Genomic DNA, 20670 nt, shown 5'->3' with positions numbered 1-20670 from the left:
AATGGAAGTTGTGGATGAAAAGCAGGAGGAGAGACAGGGATCCTGGAAAAAGAAAAGGTGGAGGAGGGGGAGGTACAAGAGAAGATGATGGAGTGATGTCCATGGGGAGAGGAATAGAAGTTGTGAAAGAAAACCAAGTGTTAGAGGTGAAGGAGGTGGTAAGGCTGCGGCCACTGAATATGATGTCCTCAAGGACTGTCTTCAATCGATTTAGGGACAGTGAATGCTCAGGCTGGCAGGGCCCTCCTCCAGCTGGAACCCGTTTGGGCGAATGCAGTGGCACTTGAGTGAGGGTACAAGATTCATCAATTAAAATGTACCCACATTCTGGGACACCACCCTTTGGAATAAAACCTCCAATAACCATGCTTATTGGCTACCAGGCAGATTTCCTGAGTTTCATATCAACTAGGAATGAAAGAGTCCAGATATCTCAGGACAAGCTACAAGTTCAAGGACATCACCTGCAGCTTCTTCATCTGGTTTTCAGACGACAGCCTTCCCGAATCTGACAAGATTGTTGTTATTAAGGGGATCTGTAGTCCAAGCCCTGCAATACTACCTGCTCTGTGATAGGAACTCAGACTATTTCATCAGGGCAGCTTGAGAAGGTATTCAAGCCATGTGGGCACTAGTGTGATTAATTCTACCTTGGAAATTGTCCCTGTGCCAGATTACCTGCCACCAGCTGTTGGAGCTCTGTTTGGCCAGCAGTGAAGTGTATGTGCTGGCCTCACTACACCTTGGCTCCTCTGGGCCTTCAGTGTTTTCACCGTCAAGAATGCAGTATTAATGGCCATGGCCATCACTTTGTTCAGGCCAAGAAAATGATGCTGAAGACTGCACTGCCTTTGTCTACATTGCTTGAAGCTTTCTCTGTGTCAGGACCTTCCTAACTGTTTTGAGGAAGGAATTTATAAGTCATATTTGAAGAGGATAAGTACTTCTTCAAGAATTGCAACCTCACCCTGGCCAGTGTGGTTCAGTTGGTTGGGCATTTTCCCATGTACCAAAAGGTTGCTGATTCAATTCCAAGTCAGGGTACATGCCCAGGTTGTGGGCTTGATTCCCTGGTAGGAGATATATAGGAGGCAGCCGATTAATGTTCTGCTCTCACAAAAAATTTAGCTCTCTTTCTCTAAATATCAATATGCAACCTCAAGAACAATGAAAAACTGGGTTCATGCTTGCTGTCTGTGGCAAGTTACTCATTTTCAGTATGTCCAGTGGCCATTCCATGGCCCTAAGACCTCTGCTTGGCCACCACCACCTGGATTTTTATCTTTGGCCAGGAGCACATTTCACCCACCCTGCTGAGTATCAGGAAAAACAGACATAAACAGTGGAGAGTAGCTAAGCCCGTATGAGGTGAAGGGCAAAAAGTAAGGGGCTTCTAAATCTACCCAAGTTCAGTTTTTCCTGTTTTTCTGCTACTGATAAGTCTTCGCGAAGGCTTATCCTATGCTCAACCTTTTCTGCCCAGGCTTTTTGATCATCTGTGTCCAGACCACCAGCAGCCCCGGCATCTGGTCTCTGCAGAACTGCTTGTGTTCTCCAACTCCTTGCCAACCATTGGAAGACTGAGCTCTCTTTCCCTGTCACGCAGGAACCATACCTAATGCCAGACAGGTGACGGGGCTGTCAGGTGTGGCTCCCTCCACTCAGCAAGGGTGGATATGGTACCCCTTCTGAGAATCAAGTGTTCTTAGCCACTGCCAATGAGCCCATGAAGAATATAGCACATTTGCGAGCCCCTTTCACATAATTATGATCAAGTGACCAAGTGCTCTGTGAGGTGCTAGGAGACAAGTGAAGACATTTGTCATCTTTAGGCTTCATCTGTCTGCCTACATCTTATTCCAACTCCTCTCCTGTCCCCTTCCTCTCTCCCTCCGTCCCTCTCCCTCTCTTTTTGTTTCTGAAGGCATTAGAAGCAAAAACGGAAGCATAACAAGTAGAAAAGCAGACTTTGTAATTTGCTTCTCCTCTTGGTAATATCCAGAGGGAGAGAGAGGTTGTCCAGTAAGGTAGCTTGACAAAGTTTTCTGACCCTCTGCTCTTATTACCTCTACCTAAGCTGTCTTTCACAAATCATAGAAAGTTCAAAGGAAGACAGACTAAGGGTTGTAGAAATGAAGGACTGAGGTATCATGAGTCCCAAGGCACAGGGGTGATTAATTGCCTTATTGCATGCAGTGTTCTTTTAGGCTGTTCCAATCCTCGCTTCAATACCACAGTCTCCCTACAACAAACACATTCTTCTCTCCCCACTGTGCCCCGATTTCCAAGAAACCTCTTAGATATTTCTCGAACATTAGCCTGAAAGGAAGGATGAAGAATGTTACAGGAATGATACATTTTTAGTGCTAAAATCAATTATTTTACATGATCAATCTAAAACTAAAGTCAATATGAACATAGGGGTGCATATATTCTTTCTAATGAGTGTTTCTGATTTCTTGGGATATATTCCTACAAGTGGGATCACTAGGTCAAATGCTAGTTCCATTTTTAATTTTTTTGAGGAAACTCCAAACTGTTTTCCACAGAGGCTGCACCAGTCTGCATTCCCACCAGCAATGTACCAAGGTTCCCTTTTATCCACATCCTCATCAACACTAATCATTGTTGATTTATTGATAATGAGCATTTTGACCTTCTGTATGTCCACCCTGGAGAACTGTTTATTTGGACCCTTTGCCCATTGTTTAATTGGATTGTTTATCTTTCTTTTGTTAAGTTGTATGAGTTCCCTATAAATTTTGGAGGTTAACCCCTTATTGGATCTATCAGTGGCAAATATGTTCTCCCATGCTGTGGGCTCTCTTGTTATTTGGTTGATGGTTTCTTCTGCTGTGCAGAAGCTTTTTATTTTGATGTAGTCCCATTTGTTTATTTTCTCCTTAGTTTCCATTGTCCTAGGAGATGTATCTGTAAACATATTGCTACAAGAAATGCCTGAGATTTTGCTGCGAATGGTTTCTTCTAGGATTTTCATGGTTTCACATCTTACATTTAAGTTTTTTATCTATTTTGAGTTTGTTTTTGTATATGGTGTAAGTTGTTGGTCTAGTTTCATTTTTTTGCATGTATCTGTCCAATTATCCCAACACCATTTATTGAAGGGACTGTCTTGACTCCATGGTATGCTCTTGCCTCCTTTGTCAAATAGTAATTGAGCATAACGGCTTGGGTGGATTTCTGAGTTCTCTGTTCTGTTCCATTGGTCTATATGTCTGTTCTTGTGGCAGTACCAGGCTGTTCTGAGTACAGTGGCTTTGTAATGTAGCTTGACATCTGGTATTGTGATCCTTCCAACTTTGTTCTTCTTTCTCAAGATTGCTGTGGCTATTTGAGGTCTTTTTTGATTCCATATAAATTTTTGGAGTATTGTTCTAGGTATGTGAAATATGCCATTGGTATGTTAATAGGGCAATTTACAGTAGCTAAGATTTGGAAACAGCCTAAGTGCTCATCAGCAGATGAGTGGATTAAAAAACTGGTACATCTGTACAATGGAATACTATGCAGCGGTAAAAAAGAAAGAACTCTTACCATTTGTAAAGCATGGATGGTCCAGAGAGCATTATGCTAAGCGAAATAAGCCAGTCAGAGAAAAATAAGTGTCACATGATGTCACTCATATGTGGAATCTAATGAACAACATAAACTGATGAACATAAATAGACCCTGAGACATAGAAACATCGAACAGACAGTCAAACCTCAGAGGGAAGGCATAGAAATACCAAACAGACAGTCAAAGCTCAGAGGCAAGGCAGGAGAAGGTGGGAAGGGAGGAGGGAAGAGATCAACCAATGAACTCATATGCTTATACGGCATGTAAAAAGGAGAAGGTGGGAAGGGAGGAGGGAAGGTGGGAAGGGAGGAGGGAAGAGATCAACCAATGAACTCATATGCTTATACGGCATGACCCATGGACACAGACAATAGAGTGGTGAAGGCCTGGGGTGGGGTGGAGTGGTGAGGTCAATGGGGGGAAAGGGGGACATATGTAATACTGTCAACAATAAAGATTAAATAAATAAATAAATAAATAAATAAATAAATAAATATAAACTAAAGTAAATAAACAGAGTGAATGCATAAGAAGTTTATTTCTGCCCTAACCAGTTTGGCTCAGTGGATAGAGCATTGGCCTGCAGACTGAAAAGTCCCAGGTTCGATTCCGGTCAAGGGCATGTACCTTGGTTGCAGGCACATCCCCAGTAGGAGGTGTGCAGGAGGCAGCTGATCGATGTTTCTCTATCATCACTTCCTCTCTATAAAAAAAAAAAATCAATAAAATATATTTTTAAAAATTTTTTAAAGTTTATTTCTGAAATGAGAGAATTTTGACAATAAGGGATTGAGAAGAAGATATATTGAGATAGGCCACTTCTTTAAAGTTTGATAAAGGCAGCTATAAAAATAATTGTGGGCCAACATTTGTCCATAATATTTTTAGTATTTAAACCTCCTGTTCTAAGTTCAGGAAAGAATATGAATTATTTTGTTAATTTGCATAGCACTGTCTTTTCCATCTCCATGCGTAGTTTAGCCATCCTTATTTTCATTCTTATTTAAGAGCAGGTTGGAGATGCTGAAAATAAAGGAAATGCACTATTTTAGGTGATCCGTTGTATTTAAACTTTTATTTTAAAAACACTGAAGCAATTATAAAGGAATTAAAAACATAGTCAACTTTTTGGCAGCTTTTTTGTAGTATGTTCACAATGTCCATTTGTTTTACTTTGGTTTAACTCAAGGAAACATCCTGAAGATCAATTGTAATCGATGCATAATGCTTTCATTTCTGCAGCTCCACATGAGGCAAAAATCAACTAATGATTTTGAATAGAAGCCACTAGAATTTTCACATATACTTAATTCTGCTGAACATGTATAGACCCGACAGTGATGCTTTTTTAGAGAAGAGAAAAGAACGGACTTTGAATGGAAAGCTGCATTACTAAGGTGGTAGTATTTCAGCCAAGATTTTCAGGTTAAGATGCTGAATGTATCTGCAAGGAAAGAAAAACATCACACAAGATATACTGCCTGTACTTTACAGACACCTGGGTATATGAAAACTTTTAAAGTGTTCCCTGTTCACTCATTATTCGCTAGTGCTGTTTGCCAAATGTTACTGGCTCTTCCATGGGCACAAGATTGGTAGCATTTTCCCATCCTCTTTATGTCAAGCATAGAGCCATGTGACTTTCTTCGGTGAATAAATCTTGAGAAGAAGCTATATATGTCACATCCGGGCACAGCTTTAAAAGCTAGTGTATAATTTGTCAGAGCTTCCTTTCCTCTGTCAGGACAACTCGCTCCAGGTGAGGAGGTTCTGTTAGCCTTGTCCCCTGAGTGAAGAGACATGGCGAGGTGTTTCTCTCCTCTGCCCCAAGCTTTTAACCCCCAATGAATATGTAGCATGAGTCAGAAACAAACCCTTGTTATTTTAGGGCATTCAGGTTTGGAGGTTATTTTGTTAATGCAGCACAGTCTAGCCTAGCATGGTGGAAACATCTTTTAGATTTTTAAAATTTTTATTTTGGGTGCTTATGAATAATTGTGAGAATGTTACATTTTACTAAGGGCCATTCTTTTTTGTGTCTATTTATGGACTCTTTCTTGATCCTGTTATTTCTGATCCCTATTCTGACTTCAAATATTTGGAAGCTAAATGCTATAAAATCTTACACGATATGTATGAGTTTTAATGTGAATTTGTTATATTTATGTTGTGCACATATTTATCTTCTACTTGATTAGATTTATGTTTTGTACCAATTAGTAACATATTGGTTCATCTTATCTGCACTATTATGTTACACTAGAGGCCCAGTGCATGATTGAATCATGCACATGTAGGGTCCCCTACACACTTTCGCTTTCGATCACGGGGGAGCTGGGTGCCTGAGCAGACAGGCACCCAGCTCCCACGCTTTTGCTTTCAATCGCAGGGGAGCTGGGTATCCGTCCCCTGGTGCACCAGGCCTTTCAGAAGCCTCCAGCGCGCCCAGCTCCCCCGCTTTTGATGGTCCGCGGCGGGACATGAGCTCGCTGCCCCAGAGGCCCCTTCTGTGCTGCAGCACAGCCATTGCGCAGACGCTGAGCTCGTGCTGCCGCTGGTGACACGAGCTCAGTGTCCCGCCGGCCCAATTGGCCACCCCGGCCACCCTGAGTCCCGCCCACCACCACCCCCCCCCCCGCCTCCTGGCCAATCGTGGGCATAGCGAAAGGTACGGTCAATTTGCATATTTGTCTATTAGGTAGGATACTCCTATGGAGAAAGTGCAACATATAACTAATCTTTATTCCTTTAGTACAATTTCTGGAAATGCACATTTAGTGGTACTCAATAAACGTTTGCTGAAAAGACAATGGAGGTGATGCTACTGAGGAAGATTATGACAGAAGGGGTTTCAAGAAGAGATCATGCTCCAGGAACACACATGCTCAGAGTGACTCTGACACAATTCAGTTTATACAAATGAATTTACTATGTGTTCTAATATCTGCAAATCAGAAGTTAGTTTCAAAGTACATGGTTAACAGTGTTCTGGATTTTAAAATTGTGTAGAAATACAAAAGGATGAGATAAATGTAAGAATTAGCAAAGGATTTTGTGTTTCTAAGGAAGAAATAATAAATGGCCACATACTTACATTTATTATTTGCTGGATGTCTTTCTCAGTGGAAATTCTTTGGGGCAGTGGTCGGCAAACTGGCTCGTGAACCACATGCGGCTCGCGAACCGTGGTTTGCCGCTCTATTGACTAATGAGTTTGCCGACCACTGACCTAGACTCTCAATTCCAATAATTACAGGTTGTTGTTGTTCCTTGTGATGAAGTCCCTATCCCAGTGGTCGGCAAACTCATTAGTCAACAGAGCGGCAAACCGTGGCTCATGAGTGGCTCGCGAGCCGCAATTTGCCGACCACTGTTTTGGGTGGAGTATACTAGTCTTTGGAATAAAACCTTTGCCATCTCACATTGCATTGTCTTTCTGTTCATATATGATTTCATTTCCATTTTTTCTGGCATCAGAAAACATCTTGAAGTGAAAATTTTGAACTTCATGATAGGTCTGAGGGAATTAGAATCATTTTTTATGTGTATTTCCTGATAAGATTCTGATAAGCAAGTGATAATTTTGGCTTCTTAGGCTTCTTAAGTTTTCTCATCATATTGTCTAAATTAATGGTCACAGAATTTAATGCAGTACAGTACATCTCTTAATACATCTATAGTATTGGCATACATTCATGTGAAATTTAATTATGGCTATTAAATCTTAACTAATAGAATATCTTATAATTCTTGGTATATTTAGGATAAAAGCATGTCTGGTCATTTAAAGGCATTTTTTCCCTACACTGATGTATATGATGTACATGAAAAATAAAAAGTGAAATGAGAAAACAATTAGAATGTCTGTTGTTATAATCATGGTAAACATGGTAGATTAATTTATTCATTTGGTGGATATTTGTTAAATATCTACATTTTAACAGCATAATAAGCCCTGCGAATACAGAGATAAAACAAAACAAAACAGATGTCCCATTTTTAAAGAGCTCACATCATAACCAGGAGTATATATTGATTATACATAGATAGATATTGATTATAGCCTATGATTAAAACTATAGCAAAGTGGTGTGGAAAGTGCTGAAACAGAATAGAAGAAAGGATTTGTTCTACTAGGAACTAATAGAGGGCCATGGAGGGCTTCAGAGAAAATATGATATTGGAATTGAGCACTTTATACAATATTTCATCTCTTTTCTCTAATTAAAATATTAGAACACTTGAGGATTTTACCATCATATTTACTTTGGATAACTAGTGAACTTTCCTCTGAAAATAAGCTGTGCCTACTTTTTATGCCTCTTCTATGCTTTGGAAATTTGGGGATTTTTAACCTGGGGTCAATACTTAAAATATTGAACAAAAGCAATGGCAATTCAGAATGGATGCTGACAACAGAATTAGAACAGGGTCAGAAAGACTCTCACAGTGCCTGTTAACGCTTTACTGATGGGACCATGCATGGGATTGTGCACAGTAATTACTCATCTCAAATATAGCCACTATTGAAGGTTTGAGGAAGATGAGAGGGCGGCTTTGGAAAAGGTCATTATTTGGAAACTGTCTGGGTAAAATACCGACGATTCTTTTTCCACAGAGAATATTGTTTTATGTCCCAGTTGTTCTCCATTTCAGGGATCATCCATGGTGATAATGGTGATGAGCAGCCCTGGCGTGAGATGCCAGCATTTGACTGAGGCTGTTTGCAAACTCTGCTCTGATTATTCTCAGTGGTCTAATTGCTTAATTTGTCGGTGTTTTGCTGACATGTTTTTCAGCAACATTTGTGATTGCAGATAACCGATCATTTCTATTCCGGCCGTTTATCACATGTTTGCAATTGATTTGTCTGATTGCTGCAGGTGGAAACAATAGGTGACGCATACTGTGTCGCCGCAGGACTGCACAGAAAAAGCCTCTGCCACGCGAAGCCCATTGCGCTCATGGCCCTGAAGATGATGGAGCTTTCGGAGGAGGTGCTGACCCCTGACGGGAGGCCCATTCAGGTAGCTCTCTCCACAGGATGCTTTGAGTAGTAGTGCGTGCTTAACTGAAGGGAGCGGGACATTCCCTCTGCATCCCACATTGTGTAACGTAGATCTCGGTAAGTCGCATGCTCAAGGAAGATGAGGAATAGCTAGAGTTGACTCACAGAGCCAGGACCAGGACAAATGGAATGCGGTCTAAAACAGGAAAAGGCATGTGGAAGGCAGTTACCGATGGAGGGAAAAAGGAGCTAAAGGATTAGACAGACCAAGGGGGAGAACTTGTTTTCAGTGACCAGGTTACCAAATCCAAGCACGAATGATGGTCAGAATCAGAGTCAGAGAAATCATCCAAAAAATGTAAGAAAATGGACCTGGACAACTTCCTGTGAATAGTGTACAGGTTTCCCTCAGGCAGCCTCGGGCCTCGGGGTTCCTTCTGCAATTTTTATGCGACGGAGCTTGAAGGCTGGAGCCCAGGAACGGAGGAAACATTAGAAATGGAAAATGTAACCTTTGGAGAGTTGTGCTCCTTTTGGTTCCGATGGCTCCCTGCAGTCTGGTAACTGCCTGTGAGAATGGGTTAGGTCACATAGCTGTCGTTTTGCCAGAATTCGGTGGATCCCAGATGTGTTGTTGTTCTGAACCCCCTTATAAACCAGAAATCTTGCATTTGGTAACCTTGAATTTAAGGCAGCCCCTTTATAACAGCTCACTAACTATGAGTTTAAAAAATTAGAGAAAATAAAGTCTTAAAATATGAGTACATTTCTAGTTCTGGCATTATGGCAAAGTAATGAGTGTCCCTTCTGATTGAATTATTAAAATGCAGGGTTAACAGTTTTTTAAATGCTGTTTAAAGATTACTAAGCACAACACTGACGTTATGGAAAAGAGAAATGTGCCAATCACACGTGGCTACAGATTGAACAAAATTTAAGTGGTGAACTTAATTGAAGTGCTCTGTCATTAGCAGTGACAGTAGGAAACACTATTTCCTCCCTGGAGGAAGACAACTTTAATCTCATCTTCAAAGAATTTCCATAGATAATGTGCTCTAGAAAATCAGTGACTGATATTCAAAACAAAATAAAATAAAACAAACAAGCAAAAACACACATGTTCACTCTGGAAAACAAAGCACTATAGATAAGATGAGAAAAACAGAACTGGAGTGTTGTCAGATATAAGTTTCAGGCATGATAAAAATTACAATATTTAATATAATAAAAGAAATAAAAGTGAAATTTTAAAATGTGAGGCGGAAACAGTGGATTTGAAAAAGAACCAGAGAACTTGTATGGAGTCAACATAATGTTTTTTTTAAAAAGCTCAGTGGATGAATTTAAAAGCAGATTAGACATAGCTGAAGCAAAAATTAGTACACTTAAAGTTAGAAGTGAATAAATTTTCCATATTAAGTTCTGAGACTTAAAAATGGTAAAATATGAATCAGAGAATATAAAATGTAAAATATGAAGGAGTTGTGGAGGAGAGAGTGAGAAGATGTAATATATGTTCAATTGAGGTTCCAAATAGACTTAATAGAGGCAATGCAAAAAGGAAAAATGTTTGGAACTATATTCACCAATTCTCAGATACAGTAATTCTAAAGAATTCTACAAAAGATAAATCAGGAACCCAAAAACTAAACATCTCTTAATGAGACTTCAGTACATCAGAGAAAAAGAGGATTTGATAAATGACAATGGTGACATTTATCAAAGGATGGGCTATTCAATAAATGGTTTGGGATAATTGGTTATCCATGTAAAAAAAATACTAAAATTGAATAGCTAGTTCATGAATCTGCACATAAAGCAATTCTAGATGGGTTAAATGTCAAAGATAACACTATAATAATAAAAGCATAATATGCTAGTTATACTAGACAGCTGAAAAACCTTCTGGACGACCTTCCGGACGAAGCCAGGCCTGTGAGGGCCAAGCCCCTTGCACGAATTTTGGGCATCGGGCCTCTAGTAAAACTATAAATTTATAATTTAGATTTTTTTACTTGGAGAGTAAAATTTTTGCAAATAGTAAATTTTTTTGCTACTAGTGTGGCACAACTTCGAAAGTCTGACAGTGCCACTGTTGGTGAGGCTATGGAGCTGAAGCAAACCTCACACACAGCTGGTGGGAGTATAAGTGGTATAATGTCCTTGGCATTAACCAGTCAGGTTTACTTTGTGCCTTTTCTACAACCCAGAAATCGTTCTCCTAGACATTTGCCCCAGGGAAGTATTCGTGCATGTGTAGTAGAAGTTACACACAAGATTATTTACAGCAATACTTTTCATAATAATCTCAAACTGGAAATAACTGAAATATCCACTTAATAGATGGATACACTTATGCCTTGGGATACTATACAGTTGGGGAAATTAATTACTTCAGCTATTAACATCAACATGGATGAATGTCAAAAGCATAATATTGATCAAAAGAAGCAAGTCATAGAGGAATGCTGTAGTTTTATTGCAATTAATTAAATTTCAAAACTGGGAAAATTTGAAAACCTATGCTGTTTAGAAATACCTGCATTGATGGAAAAAGTGTAAAGGAAAGAAAGGGAATGATAAATACAAAATTCATGATGGTGCTTAATTCAAAGGGAAAGAAAGTGATGACAAGAGGGAGGAGGCAATAGGGAAAGTGGACATAAGGGTTATGGTGTGAAATTATTCCTTTTATTACTACTCTTTAGTATGCACATATATGTTTACATTTGATCATTTTAAAAGTGTGAAGAGAAAACTCCTACCAGTGGTGAAAACAGAAAATCATGGAGCATTAAAAACAACAACAACTAGTTCAAGTCAGGACATAATTATCTAATCAAGTATAGGATGGCACTTCTATCACTGTCAGGAGAAACAGGCAAACGCAAGGAAGATGTCTCAGATCAGCTGCAAACTGCAAATAGACACATTCCGCATTGCATTTGTGCCAGCTCTTCAATTTTCAAGACTACCAGCCGGGCAGTGGGATGGTTTTTCTATGTTGGATTTTCTTTTGCAGGAGACATGTTTGCATTGATTCATCCTTGTCAAAGCACATTTAAGTGACCAAAGAACACAACCAGGGAGTTGTGTTTTACAGTGTGTGCATCTATATTGTTATTTGTGGGAGACACCGATGGCTCTATCTCATGCCAGGAGAGGAAATGTCCATAAAGATTTAATAAGAATGCAGAAAAGGAATCCAAGCTAATAAAACCACCTTAATAAATTTAGCTTAATAAATTTATTATCAAAATAAATGCATTTTTATTTTATATTATTTCATGGTTTGGGATTGTTTCCTTTTGGTACATTAATTTGATTTTGAATTGGCTTCTAACTTGGTGCCATGGGAACATTTCTAACCTTATTGAAATAATCATTCATTAAAAATATTTGGGTGTTACATTAGAATTGATATGTGATCAGTTGACTGTTTACTTCAAAATGTCCAAGTTTTTAGGCTATTTAAAATTTAAGCCATTTGAGTTGTAATACTTGCTCAAAAGAAAACTCCCCAAACCTCGTGAATTTTGAAAAATAGATTGATAATTTTTATATGCCTTATACATTTTTGAGAGGCACCTGTCATGATGGGAAATAAGAAACTGAATTACTTATTATAATTGCTTGCAAATGATTGATAATATCCTTGAATCATTAACTATAAAATTGACTGGGTTAATTTTTCAACTAAATACACACACACACACACACACACACACACACACACAGAAGATAGCATTTCATTTCTTCACTTCAAGCCTATTATCTTTCTATAAGAACTCTAATGAAACTCAAGATATTCTAGACTGAATCTATAAAGCATAATACGCAAATATGGTCTGTTTATATAATAAATTCTAAAAATTCAGCTCAAAGTGACTTTAATTAAAGTTGCTTTTAAAAACAGTGATTAAGAATTTTTTTTTTACTTTCTCAATATGATATTTATTCTAATGCTGCAATCTGTCTATTCCTATTATATTTTAAGATATAAGAAAACCAGATTTCCAATATCTTAAAATATACACAACTGAAGAGAAGCAAAATCAGCTTCACATTCTCTCCCTTTTGTTTGCACTAGCTCTATGGTGATTTCACTAGAAAATTATCTAATTTCATGCTGTTCATTAATTTGTGAACCTAATCTTATCAAAGTATTTTGAATAGAGTTTTTAGTGTGTAAGACTAACTTTTACTAATAATTTAACCACTCTGATTAAAATGACAAAACATTTATCACTGTGCTTTTTTGTATTAAAAAAGGTAGTAAGGAAAGGGAAGCTGGTTTGAGGGCTGACTAGACTATGTGATTAAACATATAGTAGAAAGACAAGTAGCATTTTCATGATTTAAAGCTTTTGAAAACTGTTAGTATCCAGACATCTAAGTTTTATGTCTAGATTTCAGTTTTTAAAAAATATTTTTATTGAATTTCATCACATAAGTATACAAATGCAAATTTTCTTCATTAGTTCAGAGATCAGTGCATTTTATATAATGAGGCAATTATAGAGATTGTGAAATGGAGTTTAAAATAACATTGTATAGTCATGTTGTAATACTAATGTGTTTAGCAATCTCAATTGCAAATCAGTGAAATGCTATGAATTTCTTTTAACTGTTTAGTTCAAAGGCAGGACTATTAATGTACAATACACATTAAATTCTAGCTTCATAATGCTTCAATTAAGTCTTCTAATAAGCTTACAGGATTTTTGAAATTATGAAATAAATATTTTCCAGTTAATTTAAAAGTAGTTGTTATTTATAAAGTAAACCTAATGCTACTATTTTAATATTTGAAGGGATTTACTCTTTGCAAATATAGTAATATTTAGTTAACATCATGAGAGTAGAGCCAAAGACTGTATTTAGAAAAAAAAGAAAAACTATTTGATAACTTGGATTAATTCCCTGTGATTCTTGATAATTTTTATATATAAAATTCTAATTAATACTTTTCATCTTGAAGTGTGTATACTAATTTGAAAGGTTCTACCTGTAGAATCTATATCTAAGATGATAAACCTAAGTAGTCAGAAAGAACTGCATAGGCATTATATGAACTCACTATCAAGATACTGAGCCCACTTATCCTTGCTTCTCATGTTTATCCAATAAACACATTTTAATTTACTTTTTAAAAGAATTTTATTTATATATTTGAGAGAGAGAGGGAGAGAAATAATTGTTCCACTTACCTATGCATCCACTGGTTGCTTCTTGTATGTACTCTGACCGGGGATCGAACCTGCAACCTTGGCACATTGGGACGCAGCTCTATCCAACTGAGTACCCACCCAGGTTCCATTTTAATTTACTTTTAACCTCCTAGATAATGCACATACTGGCATTTTATTAAATCATTGTTTTATTGTAGCAATAATATCCAAAAATATTACATAATGTTACTGCTAAAATTTATGCCTAAATCTATTTACTAGTAGATCTATTATAATAGTGAATCTATTTGGGCGTAGAAATAGGTTTATGTTTTATAAAAAATAATATGTTTAAAGTATGTTTCATTGACAGTTTATCAGTAGATAAGGTTACAACAGATTCTCTTTTGTATTTTGCTTGTGTTTAATTATCAGAGCTTAGTTTACATATTCTCTTCAGCTCTACCTTCTTACTCACAAATACTCTCCTCAATCAGTTATGAAAATCATCTATTAAACCAATATATTTAATACTTAATGTTGCTTATAGCAATTTATAGTTTTTTAAGTTTTCATTTAATTGACAAATTTTATATTGTTTTTATTTCCATAAATATATCAGCCATAGTTAATTTAAACTCTTAGTTTGTTAAATCCATTCTTTAGATCCCATGTGGTCTATTACATAGTTTGTTTATTCACTTAATTTTTAGTCATGTTTGACTTATGTGTGCCTAATTATTTTATGTTTTGAATGCTAGAGATTATGTATCAAAAATTATAGAAATAATTTGTGACCCAGAATGATGTTACTCTCCTGTAGGAAATTTTGCATGTGCTTCTGGTTGGGAATTGCTAAGAGCTCAATCAATCAACACTGGGTTTAGGTCTGTGAGGGGAAATGTACTTCTGATTCACCTTACGTTGATGGTATTGCCCTTATACCTGTGTTGTTGCCTTTCAGGGTCTCCTCTCAAAGTATGTAGGGTTAGCTAAGACTGCTAATGTTTGTCCCTGTAGTTCTGTGATGTTGTCAAAAGTATAAAATTAAAAAGGAACTTCCATTTGACCCAGTAATCCAGCTTCCAGGAATATATCCTAAGAAACCTGAAACACCAATCAGAAAGAATATATATACCCTTATATTCATAGCAGTGCAATTTATAATAGTGAAGATCTGGAAACAGCCCAAATGCCCATCAGTAGATAAGTGGATTAAAAAAGCTGTGGTACATTTATACCATGGAATACTATCTAAAATAAAAAAAGTGTAATATGCTAATTAGACTGGACAGCCAAATGACCTTCCGGACATCATTCTGGACATCCTTCTGGATGAAGCCGTGGCGATGGGGGCTAAGGCAGTCAGTTAGGGGTGATCAAGCAAGTAAGTGAGTGGTTAGGGGCGATCAGGCAGACAGGCAGAGTGGTTAGGGGTGATCAGGCAGGCAGGCAGAGTGGTTAGGGGCAATCAGGCAGGCAGGCGAGCGGTTAGGGGCGATCAGGCAGGCAGGCAGAATGGTTAGGGGTGATCAGGAGGCAGGCAAGTGGTTAGGGGCAATCAGGCAGGCAGGCAAGCGGTTAGGAGCCACCGGTCCCAGATTGCGAGAGGGATGCCCGACTGTCAGTTTAGGCCCGATCTAAACTGGCAGTCGGACATCCCCCAAGGGGTTCTGGATTGTGAGAGGGTGCAGGCCAGGCTGAGGACTCCCCCACTGCATGAATTTCATAAACTGGTCCTCTAGTCCTATATAATAAAGCCCTAATATGCAAATTGACCACACGGTGGAACAACCAGTCACTATGATGTGCACTGACCACTAGGAGGCAGACACTCAATGCAGGAGCTGGCCCCTGGTGGTCAGTGCGCTCCTACAGGGGGAGCGCCTTCAGCCAGAAGCTGGGCTCATGGCTGGTGGGTGCAGCGGCAGTGGTGGGAGCCTCTCCCACCTCCACTGCAGGTAAGGAGCGAGGGGTCCCAGGCTGTGCGAGGGATGTCTGACTGAGGGGATCGGGCCTAAGCTGGCAGGTGGACATCCCCTGAGGGGTTCTGGACTGCGAGAGGGCCATCCAGTGCACTGAGCCTCTAGTGCAGCTATAAAAAAAGAAGGATCTCTCACCCTTTGAGACAACATGGAGGGACCTGGAGAATTTTATGTTAAGTGAATGAGTCAGTCAGAAAAAGACACTATCACATGATCTCACTTATATGTAGAATCTAATGAACAAAATAAACTGATGAACAAAATAAATCCAGAGACATAGAAGCATGGATCCAGACTGTGGAATCTCAGAGGGAAGGCGGGTGGGAAGAGATCAACCAAAGACCTTGTATACATTTATGCATAACCCATGTAGTGAAGGCCTGGGAGGGCTAGAAGGGGTTAATGGGGGGAAAGGGGGACATGTGTAATACTGTCAACAATAAAGATTTTTTTTAAAAGTACAGCTCATTTTCTCACCCTCTCAGTCACTTCTGAGGTCAGAAGATGCCCACAGCGGAAAACCATGCTCAGACTATTGCCCACTTGTCCTCGGGTCCATCTTCGCCCAGGTCTTGCTACAATACATTTACATTGCTTTGTGAGCCCACTTGCAGAGGGTTGTTCAAATTATATCATCTGCTTTGACTAGAAATGGCAGTTTAAAGTGATGTATATTTTTTATATGTGTTTTTTCTTACCAACAATGAGTCACCCTTACTAATCTACATTTATGCCTATTTTCAACCCAAGTCACAGATGAAATTATCTTTAAATGGAGAAGACAGGAACATTTAACTGTGTTTAAACTAGCTACTGCAGAACAATACATACCTTCAGTGGAAGCACTTAAAGGTGTGCCAGGCAGTCACGATTCCCAGTTCTTTCCACTCTTTCAAGTCTCGCAATGATTCCAGGAGAGAAGTATTGCCATTAGTTCTACTTTATAAGTGAACAAAGTAAAAGCAAATAGCCAGAGCTCTTAATTGCCAGACACTACAGACATTAAGTAAAAGCATGCTAAATAAATTTTATAATGTTGAAGTTTCTCTAGTGCTTTTAGTAATTAATTGCCTAACAAGTTAGACTTCATAGCTTTAGTCTTCAAGAATATTTAAATTTATATTATATGTTCCATTTAAGAGAATGGAAATAAGCAATCTATTTTAGAGATATTCCACCCAAAATGATTAATTTTTTAAATTAGAAATGACGAGAGATAGGTTCAGTTATGTATGTGGAAGGGTAGTGAGTTTTATCCCATCACTATTTTGACAATTAAGATCACCAGGTGGAGTTGCAGGCATCTGTTAGCAGTCATATTCCATTGCTTTTTCCCTGTTTATTTTCCCTTTTTTCATTTGTTATTGTAGATTGTAAGGCAGAGCTACATATTTTAAAATGACATTACTTTTTTCCATAGGGCATTCTTTGATTTTAAAGATTGTGTCTTAAATTCTAGATGTTTTTATGTATTGAGTGAAATATTTGTGTTAACGATAGAATTGCTGTCCTGGATTGATGCTATAGGCCAGTGATGGGCAACCTTTTGAGCTTGGTGTGTCAAACGGCGCCAAAAAACTGAGCATAACTCGGGTAGTGTGTCACTTTGAGGAAAAAACATTATTTCATGATATTTATAGTTTAAATAACATAAATGTATAATTGTTATATATAATTGCATTTAATAAACCAAAAACTAAATATTTAACTTACCTGCTTAGTGACTTTTTTGTTCATCCATCAGTCGGTTTCATTTGTTGGTCTTGATATTATTTAGCTTGTGTGGGGTGCCTTGAACTAAGATAAGTGAGGGGGAGGGGGAATTCTTTAACCTGCCTATTAGTGACTTTTTTGTTGCTGAATTTCATTGGCTAAATCTTCAATTGAAGGTTGGTATTTTGTACACTTCATGCCCAAGCAAGCGCTACTAACTTCATCTGTCAATCTGTTTCTTTTGTTGGTTTTAATATTATTTAACGCTGAGAATAAGGCCTCACAAAAGTATGCAGAGGGAAAAATTGTGAGTAAAGCCATTGCTATATTTTTCAGGGTGCTAACAGTGTCTGGTAGTCGGTTCCAGGCACTCCAAATTTCCTGTTCATAGTGGCACTCCTCTTGATTCTCCAAGCGGCACCTTTCCAGATTCTCAAGCTTTGACCTCAAGTCGACAAGCACCTGAGTCCAGATACTGTCTTGAAATTCTGCAAGTTGCATCTCCAAATCATCAATTTGCATCCATTGGAAACCATTTAATTCCAAACTACTGTAGACTACTAACTACATCAGGATACTTAATTATTTTCATGGTCTGTTCTAGACTTCTAAATTGACTAAATCTATCACTAAACTGATCAAGTAATGAGTCTAAAACATGCTGGTACTTCATATGCAAGAGTTCCATTTCATTTTGTACAGCTGCACTGGCCTTCTCAAAATACTTTGTTACTCGAGGAAAATACTTCTAAGTTTTAGTTTCTACATCTCGCTTGAAAATTTTAACTTTACTTTCAAAAGCTTTTATGTATCCAAACATAACATCAATACTTTTGCCAAAACCTTGTAACTTTAAGTTCAGTTCATTAATATGAACAGAGAGATCTGTAAAAAACATCAGGGTGTTGACCCACTTATCATCATTAAGCTGAGGAAAGTTTCCCAGATCCTTATCGTCAAGAAATACCTTAATTTCTTCAAAGCACTCCACAGAGCGCTCAAGAACTTTGCCTCGGCTCAGCCATCTTACATTATTGTACATCAGCAGTCCACTGTAGGTGGAATCAACCTCCAGTAAAAGTGCCGAAAATTCTCACTTGTGAAGGGGGCGAGTAGCTATTAAATTAACTATTTTTGTAACAACTGACATTAAGTCGTTTAAGTCGGTGAATCCTGCCTTGGCACATAAAGCCTCCTGATGGATAATATAATGAAAAGGCACAATCGGATGTCCAATAGCTTCTGTAAACAATTTGACAAATCCGACTTTTTCCCCACCATATTTGGTGCCCCATCTGTCGTCACTGACACAACTTTAGAGATATCAATGCTTAGGTCACAAAATGTTTGTATAACAACCTTACATATTTCGCTTCCTGATTTACTTGTTGACACTGATGCTAACTTTATCAACTCTTCTCTCATGTGAGACCATCAGAATATCGACCAATAATGGCCAACTGAGCATGTGATGTGACATCAGTAATTTCATCAAGAGAGATCGAAAAATATTTACACTTCCTTATGTCTCTCTTTAATTGCTGTTGTACGTTTGTGTTCAGTCTCATTATTCAGTCTTTTATGATATTTCTACTGAGTGGTAACTCAGATATTCTCTTAATAATTGGATCTTTATTCTGCATATCGTGAAATAGAACTGGTGCACATCTTAGGAGAGTTTCTTTAATAAATTCTCCCTCGCTGAGTGCTTTTCCATGCTGAGCTATAGAGTGAGCAATGCTCAAACTTGCAGATGTTAAATTTGTAGAGCCTTTCATAAATTTAAGGATGGAATTAGATTGGCTTTTATAAAGGTGTAGCTGCCTGGAAGTGTATTCCTTCCTTTCATCCTCACTTTTTTCCAAGAGCTGGGAATGATTAGTTTCAAAATGTCTATTTATATTCCACATTCTGCTTACTACCGTTTCAGTACATAGAACGCAAAATGATCTGCCATTTTTTTCTGTAAAGCCATACATCTCGGTCCATGTCTCTTCAAAGGGTCAGCCACTGCTATTACCACTTCCTTTACTTAACCTTAATATTTTATTTTTTGGGTTTTCCATCAGGGGGGCAGTGACAGAAGATAGAATTATAGATAGCTTGTTAGGCCTGCAGGCAATTAGGGGTTAACTAGCCTAACTAACCACAAAATGGTGCATATAACTGTCTTTTAGGAAAGGGCAGGGTTAATAAGCAGAAATAGGGGTTAATAAGGATGCACAACAATTATAGTGGTGAAATGGAGTCTGCACTATGGAGCAAGATGGTGTTCCTTATGTGAATTAAAATGGCTGCTGCTATTTCTAATGGCGGGAAACGGCACCCATAGCAAGCCACAAACCCTCGCCTCTCCCAGCCTCCCCCTCACTTATCTCAGTAATGATGGATTAGAAATCCATGACACCCCAGAACAGTAGATAATGGTTGCTGTGGTTAACTGTTATTTGGTTACTGGTAATGGCAGGGCCTCCAGAGATGCGTCCCCCGCTGCATTCCGCTGCTCCCTGCTCTGCTGGCGGAAGTGAGGGCAAAGATCTGGCTTAACCGGAAGTCCCAGAACTAGACGCTCTGTGCCGGACTTCTGTTGTTTTGGCCTACAGACCTCCGGTACAGAGTGTCTAATAGGGGAGGATGAAACATTTGTGACTAGAGTCTTGGAGTCTAAGACTCTAGTCGCAAATGTTTCATCCTCAGGAGCAGCAAATGTTTCATCCTCGGCATGCGGCTGCCTCAGCGGCCACATGTCATCAGAAATGGCTACACGTGTCAGTGCTGATACGCGTGTCATAGGTTCGCCATCACTGCCCTAGGGACTGTGCATTCCATCTTTCCAGGCAGCCTGGAGTGATAGGCCTCCTTTAAGAAAACTAGTTCAAAAGCTGAGAAAACTTTGGCACAAAAAGAGGAAATATGAACTAGGACACTAGCGGCCAAGGAATAGAATGGCCCCACGGCACTCACATAGTTCATGTATGAGGAGCCAAGAATTCCTGAGTCCTAGGGCTGGATGTGGGCAACCTCTCCTATGGCTCCATGTGTGGTATTCATCTAACCAGAACCTTGGCTGAGGTCTAGGAAACACCCCGTAATGAGCTGGTGTGTGCTCATGGACACATGCAGGACTGGACCTGGGAAGAACGCAACCTTCCATGGCGTCTGAGTAGCAAGAAGGGGGCCCTGCTACCTCCTGAGGAAGAAGAGATTTCGGAGG

At 38.7% G+C, this 20670-nt stretch overlaps 1 protein-coding gene across 2 annotated transcripts in view; it reads left to right on the top strand.

The window, feature by feature from the left end:
- GUCY1A2 (guanylate cyclase 1 soluble subunit alpha 2) overlaps positions 1–20670 on the top strand; it is a 352258-nt gene that overhangs the window by 206231 nt on the left and 125357 nt on the right. For both annotated transcript variants that reach the window (XR_008557856.1, XM_028132015.2), the window contains exon 6: positions 8463–8606. Coding sequence is in view for 1 of the 2 variants with exons in the window: in XM_028132015.2 (XP_027987816.2) it covers positions 8463–8606 (144 nt within the window). In the remaining variant the exon portion in view is untranslated. The remainder of the gene's footprint in view (positions 1–8462; positions 8607–20670) is intronic.

This window comes from Eptesicus fuscus, chromosome 13, assembly GCF_027574615.1.
Source record: "Eptesicus fuscus isolate TK198812 chromosome 13, DD_ASM_mEF_20220401, whole genome shotgun sequence".
Lineage (NCBI taxonomy): Eukaryota > Metazoa > Chordata > Mammalia > Chiroptera > Vespertilionidae > Eptesicus > Eptesicus fuscus.
The sequence above is the reverse complement of the archived record's forward strand: the minus strand, read 5'-3'. Positions and strand labels throughout refer to the sequence as shown.